Raw genomic sequence first — 9,066 nt, forward strand, 5'->3', positions numbered from 1 at the left:
CCTTTATTTTTTTGAGCAGTGTATAGTACTATTGGTATTATATTGCACAAGCAGTTTTTCTTTTCGGAAACTGTCATTGCTCTCTTGGCCCGGTCTAGTTACGTCCCCATAAAACCTTCCTATACTCTTTGAATGTGAATCAAAAGAAGATTCTCAATAATGCTCTATGCCCTTGGGAGGGCAGGAAATCTATTCAAATGTGTCTAAGCATGTAAGGGTATTGAAGTATGTGTTTGAGAATTATGTCATTTTTCAGTTAATTGAATTAGTATAGTTATATGATGAAATGGTATTTGAGACCATCTTATTGATTTGTATTAGTCTGCCATTGAGGAAGGAGGACTATGAAGTCACATTCAGTCAAAAGACACATAAAAGGTATGAAAGAACATTTTATTTTCCCTTTATAAACATTCCTATTAAAACATGAATGTTGGTCTTATTTCATCAGAAACAAAACAAATCCAACTTAACATTTATACCAGAAGCAAACATGCAGAAAATAATCTGCAAATACATTAATACTATTCAATGATGGTATTACTAATGACAATAAAAAAAGACAACTAAAACACTAAATATATTCAATAACAGCCTTGTTACTCGTTGGCTACACACTTCTACTACGGATAATTTACAGAGGCTTAAGATAAATTCACATTAGTGCTTTCCATTGAACAAGGCATTTAACTATTATTGATGACATGAGTCAGCACATGCCCGTGTAAAACACTTGACCCTGTCGAATGTGACGAATTCTAAGGCCTAGAGGAATAGCAAGCACGTGTGAAATTCAATACTGCCCGATCAGCATACGAGGAAGACACTTTCCAAATTCAAGACCGCAGCAAATTGCCTATGTAATGGCAACATTTCCTTGACCCATCAAGTCAAAGTGGCACCAATGAAATCAATTATACATGAGTGAAGACCAATGCTAAAACATTTGGAACATTTTCTTAAACATGGTTATCTGAGGCAGCATGTCACAATTGATCAATGTTTTTGGAAATATTTACATGGATCTACTAAGGCACAAGTCTCTCTGCAAACTACCATAAACGTAACAACCCGGTGCAGTCCAGATGTTGTTCTTTAAGACTTAAACCAACAGGCTTTTTCCAGAGGGTTTTACATGATGTAGGAGATGCAAACTGGAAAACCTCAAAACTGTATCTCTAATTACAGCAGTACTACATGAGATACAAATTAAATTTAGACTTATTAGCAAAACCGCCTTTCAGGGAAACAAACTCTATACAACTTAACCTACGCTTAGACCTGTTAGAGGTTGTGCAATATAAAACAGCTGCAGGGCATTCTCCTCACATTTCAGTTCTCTCACAAGAGACAGGAATCTAAATGTTGATTGATTTTTGACTCTTGCACCATGGCTTGGCATACAGGGCAGCTGACGTTCACAGTAAGGCTTGCAGAGCTGGCAGAGTTGTTCTGAACTGCAGGATGGGCTGTTGGGGTAGTCGGCATGTCAATGTCCTGCCTTGTACTCCTTGACGTTGATGGTGGTGACTCATCAATTGTCTCCTGAAAGAAGTCAAAGATGTGAGCAGAGGTGCAGTCTTCCCAAGGCCTCTTCCTAGAAACTGGAATGTTGACTCCATTAGGCTTTTTAGGGCCTTTGAAATATTTGGAAGGGTGAGGCTCGATGGACACGGCAGGTTTTGATGTGGCCGGAACACCAGAATGATGGCTGTCCAGTTGTCTGGTGTCTGAGGAACTGCCAGCTTTGGCTGGTTGTCCAAAGTTCAAACCACCCACAGATGAAAATGCACTTTTAGTCTCATCTGGAGGTTTTGAGACAGTGGAGGTACTAGAACTAGCTGCACTTCCAGACTTCCAGCCACTGGCGTTAAAGAGGTCTTGGACAGACCTTTGCTCTGTTTTGGTCTTGAAAGTGTCTGAGGAGTTACTATCTGGCTTGGACACAGTGGTGTTGGATTTGTAAATCCTAACAGGTGAGCCACCGATGTTGACAAATGCCTTGGTGTTGCTGACAGATTTTTTAACAGGGGGTTTCGGTCCTCTGAATGGGCCGTGTGCTCCCCCTGCTATGGAGGTTGTGGTGCTTGTGCTCCCCTTCTTCTGTGGGTAGCTCATACCTGGCCGTCCAGGCAAGTCAATTCCTTTTGCCGTCGCCTGAGCTGGAGGTGACAGCACAAGCCTGGGGGACACAGAAGTAGTGAAGGGTGTTGTGGGACTGTTGACAATAGGTTTCTTGAGTTGAAATGACGATGGCTGCGAACTCCCTCCAAGCAGAAAGCCTTTGCCACTGAATGGGATGATATTCCTTATGTCCTGTAAACCAGAGCCTGAGACAAAAACATTGGAAATAAAATGTAGATTCACCAAAACACATTCACTAAGCCATATTTTGAATTATAAATGATATTACTGCTCTCAGCATTCATCAAACGAGAAAGAGACTTGTATTACCTGCAATAGCTGTACTGGAAGGCTTGCTGTTGCTTGTGGGCTTGTCTGTAGGCTTCTTGTCTTTGCTGGTGTCTGTCTTGCCTTGGCTGGTGTCTGTCTTCTTGCCTTTCTTTCCATAACCCTCCGGCTCCTTGACCTTGGTATAAGTGCCCCCACAGGAGCGCAGGTGGTCCCCCCACCATGTGTCTTGGGCTGAGGGGGCACGGTTCATTGCCCTCTTCACGTATCCAAAGTAAGGCTTGCGAGTTCGACAGGGCCCATCACAGCGCCACCAGTGCTGACGGTAGAGATCCACTTCATCGTGGAACGTGTGATAGACCTGGTGGAACACCGTTGATTCAGAAGTCAGATGCATATCAACACAAAGTACACTTTGACTGGACACAGAGAAGAACCTACTGTGATTTTAGTGCCAGTAGCTTGATTGATTCTGTCCATGTGCTTGCAGAACTCAGGTCCATGCCCATCACGATCCCTGTTGTTTAGAGTCACGAAGAGCAGTGCATGGATCATCTCATGGAGAAGTGTCTGGAATAATTAACAGAGTATTTTTCATGTCATGCTATACTGAAGAAATTCCACCACAGCCACTTTGCATGTGTTAAATCTTATACAATTGTAATAAATCTGAGAAGGTTCAGGTTGGTTAGTCAAAGTACCTGTACAAGATCCCGACGGGGTCTGAGTTTCAGTAAAGGTTCACTGAGTCGAATAGAACACAGTCCACCTCGTCCTTCATAAGAACACACACCTGCACACCTACAATTTAAGATTGTATGAGGGGACAGGCATTGAACAATATAAGATAAGGGAATACTCTAACCACAAGAAAACAATCACAGTTTGAGTTATACATGGATAGTGAATAGGCAACATGTTCTAATGTAAGAGCTCCAATAAGAAACACGTGAATCATATCTGATGATGGATACAACAATGACTTACAGTGTCATTCGGGGGCTCCATTTGACTTCAATACCACTGAGCTTTCCCCAGAAGAATGTGTCATTGAACTCAAGGAACATCGCCCTCACATCTGGGCTTGGGTCAAGCGTCTCCCACGACTCATCCACGATTGACATTGGTTTCTCTGGAGCAATAGATGGACGTGAATAGGGGATGACATCGCTGCTAGACTCAACTTTCCGTTTTTTGGTGGTTTGGCCATAGCTGTTGTCATCATTTGTTGAATTTGTGGATGCCTCGGAATTAAATTGCTGTTGCAGCTGAATGGCAAGCAGGAAATCGTTGTCCATGTTCAACTATTGATGGATGAACATATAATTCAAGTTAGATGGATATAAGATAGCTAAATTAGATAGCTTGTGATGTAACGTTGACTAGCTAAATAGCTAACGTTAGCCAGTAGGCGAATGAACGCACCAAAACCCAATCATATGATTTGGCGCTGGATAGCTCTAACTTTAGCAACCATCAGATGACTGTCATCGCGGTCTAATCAATTTGATTGTCATATAGCTATATCTACGTAAGAGTATCTCAATATTCAGCTTAAGTTAAATGTAGATTCATTTCTGTAATTATTTAGATAGTTAACGGGCAATACTACAGAAAAAAATGTTTTCGCTCTTTTTCAAAATACTTCCTGTTTACGTGCTTTCCTAGTTTACGGTGATATCCTTCATTCTATGGTACTGTTGGGAACTCTGGGATACGTTATTCCGCCACAGTGGCACTCGCGAATAAATGTTGTCCAACTAAATAGTTACTCGGGATTTTATATAAATACGTTGAAATGAAAGAACATTTATAAAATACAAATGTTGACTGTAATTTTGATCTTTCAATATGACTATAACTTAAATAACTATGCGCACAATTTATTTATTATTTATTTTATTTTACATTCAATTTTTAACCCATAGACGTTCTATTGGCCTCCTAATTTCCGTCTCGTGACGTTTTGGGCAAAGATGTTGTTCTGTCTGTGTTTTGGGTGTTAACATATTTCCTGTTATCGCAGCAGCTAAAAAAACATCACGTATTCATGTATATTAATCAGAAGAAGACACCTTTTTTTAATCAGAAGAAGACACACAGTAACCTGGGAGATGGCAGAGCAGGCGAACAGACTGCGCAAGCAATTAGAATCAGCTAATTTCGACCCGCAGAATTATGTCAAGAATCTCTCACAACAATCTGATGGCGACAGAGATTTGCAGGAACATCGTCAAAAAATACAGACCCTGGCAGATGAAACGGCTCAAAACCTGAAGAAAAATGTATACAAGAATTACAGACAGTTCATTGAAACTGCCAAAGAGATTTCATACTTGGAGAGTGAGATGTACCAACTAAGTCATATTTTGACAGAGCAGAAAAGTATAATGGAGAGCATTACCCAGTCTTTGCTCTCAACAGATAAGGATGAGACTGCGAAGGAGATGCTGGCAGCATTCCCTAAAGACACAGAGGAAGTGAAACAGAGAACACTGACTACACTGCTTGAGAAAGTGGAGGGGTGCAAAAACATTATGGACACCCCAGGCAGGTATTTAGTGTACAATGGCGACCTGGTTGAATATGATGTGGACAACATGGCACAACTTCAAAAAGTGCATGCCTTCCTGATGAATGACTGCCTTCTTATTGCCACCTGGTTAGCAAATCGCCGTGGTACAGTGAAGTACAAATACAATGCACTGTATGATCTGGAGAGCTTTGCCATTGTCAACGTGAAGGACCACCCCCCAATGAAGGACATGTTCAAAATCCTGATGTTCCCCGAAAGCCGCATATTTCAGGCAGAAAACAGCAAGATTAAAAAGGAGTGGCTGGAGATCCTTGATGAGACCAAGAAAAACAAAGTGACAAAAGAAAAACACAAGAAGGAAGAGGTAGAGGTTCCCAACTCACCAGTGAGACCAGAAGCCTCGGTTTCAACCAACCCTTTTGATGACAAAGAGACCAACCCTTTTGACTCAGAGGAGGCAGTGGATCTGAGCTTGGAGTGGATCCAGGAGCTTCCCGAGGACCTGGACGTGTGCATTGCCCAGCGGGACTTTGAAGGTGGCGTGGACCTCCTGGACAAGCTGAATGACTACCTGAAGGACCAGCCTGTCAATCTGAGGGTGAAAAACCTCAGGGTGAAGGTGGATGAGCGTGTCCGACAGCTGACAGAGGTGCTGGTGTTTGAGCTTTCTCCTGACCGTTCCCTCCGCGGAGGGCCCAAAGCGACCCGTCGGGCCGTGTCTCAGTTAATCCGGCTGGGGCAGCCCACCAAAGCCTGTGAGCTCTTCCTTAAGAACCGAGCCGCTGCTGTGCAGACCGCCATCCGCCAGCTGCGCATTGAGGGGGCTACTCTGCTCTACATACACAAGCTTTGCAACATCTTCTTCACTAGCTTGCTGGAGACAGCCAAAGAATTTGAGATGGACTTTGCCGGTAACACAGGCTGCTACTCTGCATTTGTGGTCTGGTCCCGGTCATCCATGAAGATGTTTGTGAATGCATTCAGTGGGCAGGTGTTTGACAGCAAAGAGAGCCTCTCCACTGCAGCTGAGTGTGTCAAGGTGGCCAAGGAGCACTGCAAGCAGCTCAGTGAGATTGGCCTGGACCTCACCTTCACACTGCAGTCCCTCTTGGTTAAAGACATCAAGTCAGCACTGCAAAGCTACAAGGAGATCATCATTGAGGCCACCAAGCACCGCAACTCTGAGGAGATGTGGAGGAAGATGAACCTGATGACTCCAGAGGCTCTCACAAAGCTGAAGGAGGAAATGTGCAGCTGCGGCATGAGCAGCTTCAATCAGTATACAGGAGACGACTGCTGGGTCAACCTCAGCTACACCCTCGTGGCCTTCACCAAACAGATGATGGCTTTCCTAGAGGAGGGGCTGAAGCTCTACTTCCCAGAGCTGCACATGGTGCTGCTGGAGAGCCTGAGGGAGATCATTCTTGTGGCTGTACAGCACGTCGATTACAGCCTGCGGTGTGAACAGGAGGCAGAGAAGAAAGCTTTCATTCTACAAAATGCGTCCTTCCTACACGATACTGTACTCCCTGTGGTGGAGAAGAGGTTTGAGGAAGGAGTGGGGAAACCTGCTAAGCAGTTACAAGACTTGAGAAAGAGTGCACGGACCATTCGTGTCAATCCTGATAGTACTATGTCTCAGGTCTAGTGGGTGGATTATTACCTGGTGTGAACAGCACTTTGATGACACTGTTGAACTTCAAATCTTTGGCCAGAATTTATGAAATCTATTATTTCTGTCGTATAGGCTATTCAGTGATGATTCTTTCTGTTTAATATGATGTTGAAGAGAATTACATCGAGATAGTTTGTAATTTTGAATTTCCCTTATTTTTTCTATGCTTGATGATATAGCATTATGAATAGTAGGCTAACTGCAATAGGATGACTGATTGTTTTATCCTAATGCATTGACAATGTTATTGATTTGTACAAATACGCCTCTGACACTGGTATCACACAAATTCTCTCACAAAATAAAAAGGGAATGCATTATAACAATTTTGTCCAGTTTATTGAAAAACACATTTGTTTATATATACTGTTTGAGTTCTGCAAAACAATTGAAATTGTAAGGATTTTTGAACCAAATGGTGAAAAAGGATTTAGACTTTATAATATAGCTTTGGACCTAGGCTTTGCAAAATCTCATGATTTTCAAATAGGTAATGGATTGGATATTTAAAATATTTAAATTGGTTGAAATTTGTGCCCTGCCTTGAACTATATGCTGGGATTAGGCTATGGGAGTGAAGCTTGCTTTTGGGGATAACCTCACCCCACCCATTAAAATCTTCTAACTGCAGTTCTGAGAAAGGTTTCAAGTTTTATCAGTCGTATGTATGGGATACGCATGGTATTCATCGTCCAACAAAATGCTTACTTCCAGGTTCCTACTCGACAATGCAACAACAATAAGAAATAATCAAATATAAGAATACGAACATATACAGTTGAAGTCAGAAGTTGACATACACCTTAGCCAAATACATTTAAACTCAGTTTTTCACAAATCCTGACATTTAATCCTAGTAAAAATTATCTGTCTTATCAGTTAGTTGTCAGTTAGGACTACCACTTTATTTTAAGAATGTGAAATGTCAGAATAATAGTTGAGAGAATGATTTATTTCAGCTTTTATTGATTTCATTCCCAGTGGGTCAGAAGTTTACATACACTCAATTAGTATTTGGTAGCATTGCCGTTAAATTGTTTAACTTGGGTCAAACGTTTCTGGTAGCCTTCCACAAGCTTCCCAAAATAAGTTGATTGAATTTTGGCCCATTCCTCCTGACAGCTGGTGTAACTCAGATTCAGAGTCAGATTTGTAAGCCTCCTTGCTCACACATGCTTTTTCAGTTCCGCCCACAAAGTTTCTGTAGGATTGAGGTCAGGGCTTTGTGATGGCCACTCCAATACCTTGACTTTGTTGTCCTTAAGCCATTTTGCCACAACTTTGGAAGTCTGCTTGGGGTCATTGTCCATTTGGAAGACCCATTTGCGACCAAGCTTTAACTGATGTCTTGAGATGTTGCTTCAATATATCCACATATCCACACTATTTTGTGAAATGCACCAGACCCTCCTGCAGCAAAGCACCCCCACAACATGATGCTGCCACCCCCGTGCTTCACAGATGTAATGGTGTTCTTCGGGCCTGCAAGCATCCCCCTTTTTCCTCCAAACATAACGATGGTGATTATGGCCAAACAGTTCTATTTTTGTTTTATCAGACCAGAGGACATTTCTCCAAAAAGTGCGATCTTTGTCCCCATTTGCAGTTGCAAACCGTAGTCTGGCTTTTTTATGGCGGTTTTGGAGCAGTGGCTGCTACCTTGCTGAGCGCCCTTTCAGGTTATGTCGATATAGGACTCGTTCTACTGTGGATATACATACTTTTGTATCTGTTTCCTTCAGCATCTTCACAAGGTCCTTTGCTGTTCTGGGATTGATTTGCACTTTTCGCACCAAAGTACATTCATCTCTAAGAGACATTGTACAGATGAACGTGGTCCCTTCAGGCATTTGAAAATTGCTCCCAAGGAAGAACCAGACTTGTGGAGGTCTACAATTTATTTTCTGAAGTCTTGGCTGATTTCTTTTGGTTTTCCCATGATGTCAAGCAAAGAGGTACTGAGTTTGAAGGTAGGCCTTGAAATACATCCACAGGTACACCTCCAATTGACTCAAATGATGTCAATTAGCCAATCAGAAGCTTCTAAAGCCATGACATAATTTTCTGGAATTTTCCAAGCTGTTTAAAGGCACAGTCAACTTAATGTATGTAAACTTCTGACCCACTGGAATTGTAATAGAGTGTATTATAAGTGAAATAATCTGTCTGAAAACAATTGTTGGAAAAATGACTTGTCATGCACAAAGTAGATGTCCTAACTGACTTGCCAAAACGATAGTTTGTTAACAAGAATTTGTGGAGTGGTTGAAAAATGAGTTTTAATGACTCTAACCTAAGTGTATGTAAACTTCCGACTTCAACTGTAGGTATAATACAGGAAGGCACAATTTATCGTCCAATATTTACATGTGTTTTGGGGAAAGGACACGAAGAGTGCAGAGTTTTCAAGGATGCTCTTCAGCCACTTGCTGAGTGGTTAATT

The 9,066-nt window shown here is 42.0% G+C and overlaps 2 protein-coding genes across 2 annotated transcripts; one reads left to right on the top strand and one right to left on the bottom strand.

Moving 5' to 3' along the window:
- Positions 1-374: 374 nt before the first annotated feature.
- Positions 375-4,120, bottom strand: LOC139407114 (DNA-dependent metalloprotease SPRTN-like). The gene is made up of 5 exons (XM_071150512.1): positions 3,400-4,120; positions 3,114-3,213; positions 2,854-2,982; positions 2,455-2,773; positions 375-2,330 (listed from the first exon to the last, which is right to left on the bottom strand). Exons 1-5 carry the CDS (start codon positions 3,708-3,710, stop codon positions 1,342-1,344), a joined length of 1,848 nt encoding a protein of 615 aa, XP_071006613.1. The 5' UTR covers positions 3,711-4,120; the 3' UTR covers positions 375-1,341.
- A 19-nt stretch (positions 4,121-4,139) lies between these two features.
- On the top strand, positions 4,140-6,946 carry LOC139407115 (exocyst complex component 8-like). The gene has a single exon (XM_071150513.1). It carries the CDS (start codon positions 4,527-4,529, stop codon positions 6,594-6,596), a length of 2,070 nt encoding a protein of 689 aa, XP_071006614.1. The 5' UTR covers positions 4,140-4,526; the 3' UTR covers positions 6,597-6,946.
- Positions 6,947-9,066: the final 2,120 nt, after the last annotated feature.

This window comes from Oncorhynchus clarkii, chromosome 4 (genome assembly GCF_045791955.1).
Source record: "Oncorhynchus clarkii lewisi isolate Uvic-CL-2024 chromosome 4, UVic_Ocla_1.0, whole genome shotgun sequence".
In the NCBI taxonomy this organism is placed as follows: Eukaryota; Metazoa; Chordata; class Actinopteri; order Salmoniformes; family Salmonidae; genus Oncorhynchus; species Oncorhynchus clarkii.

Excerpts from the sequence above, each read along its gene's own strand:
- LOC139407115 (XM_071150513.1), top strand. The coding sequence starts at position 4,527 with ATGGCAGAGCAGGCGAACAGACTGCGCAAGCAATTAGAATCAGCTAAT.
- LOC139407114 (XM_071150512.1), bottom strand. The coding sequence starts at position 3,710 with ATGGACAACGATTTCCTGCTTGCCATTCAGCTGCAACAGCAATTTAAT. Across the intron at positions 3,214-3,399 it reads TGGAGCCCCCGAATGACACT|GTGTGCAGGTGTGTGTTCTT; the intron begins GTAAGTCATTGT and ends CTTAAATTGTAG. Across the intron at positions 2,983-3,113 it reads CCCGTCGGGATCTTGTACAG|ACACTTCTCCATGAGATGAT; the intron begins GTACTTTGACTA and ends TAATTATTCCAG.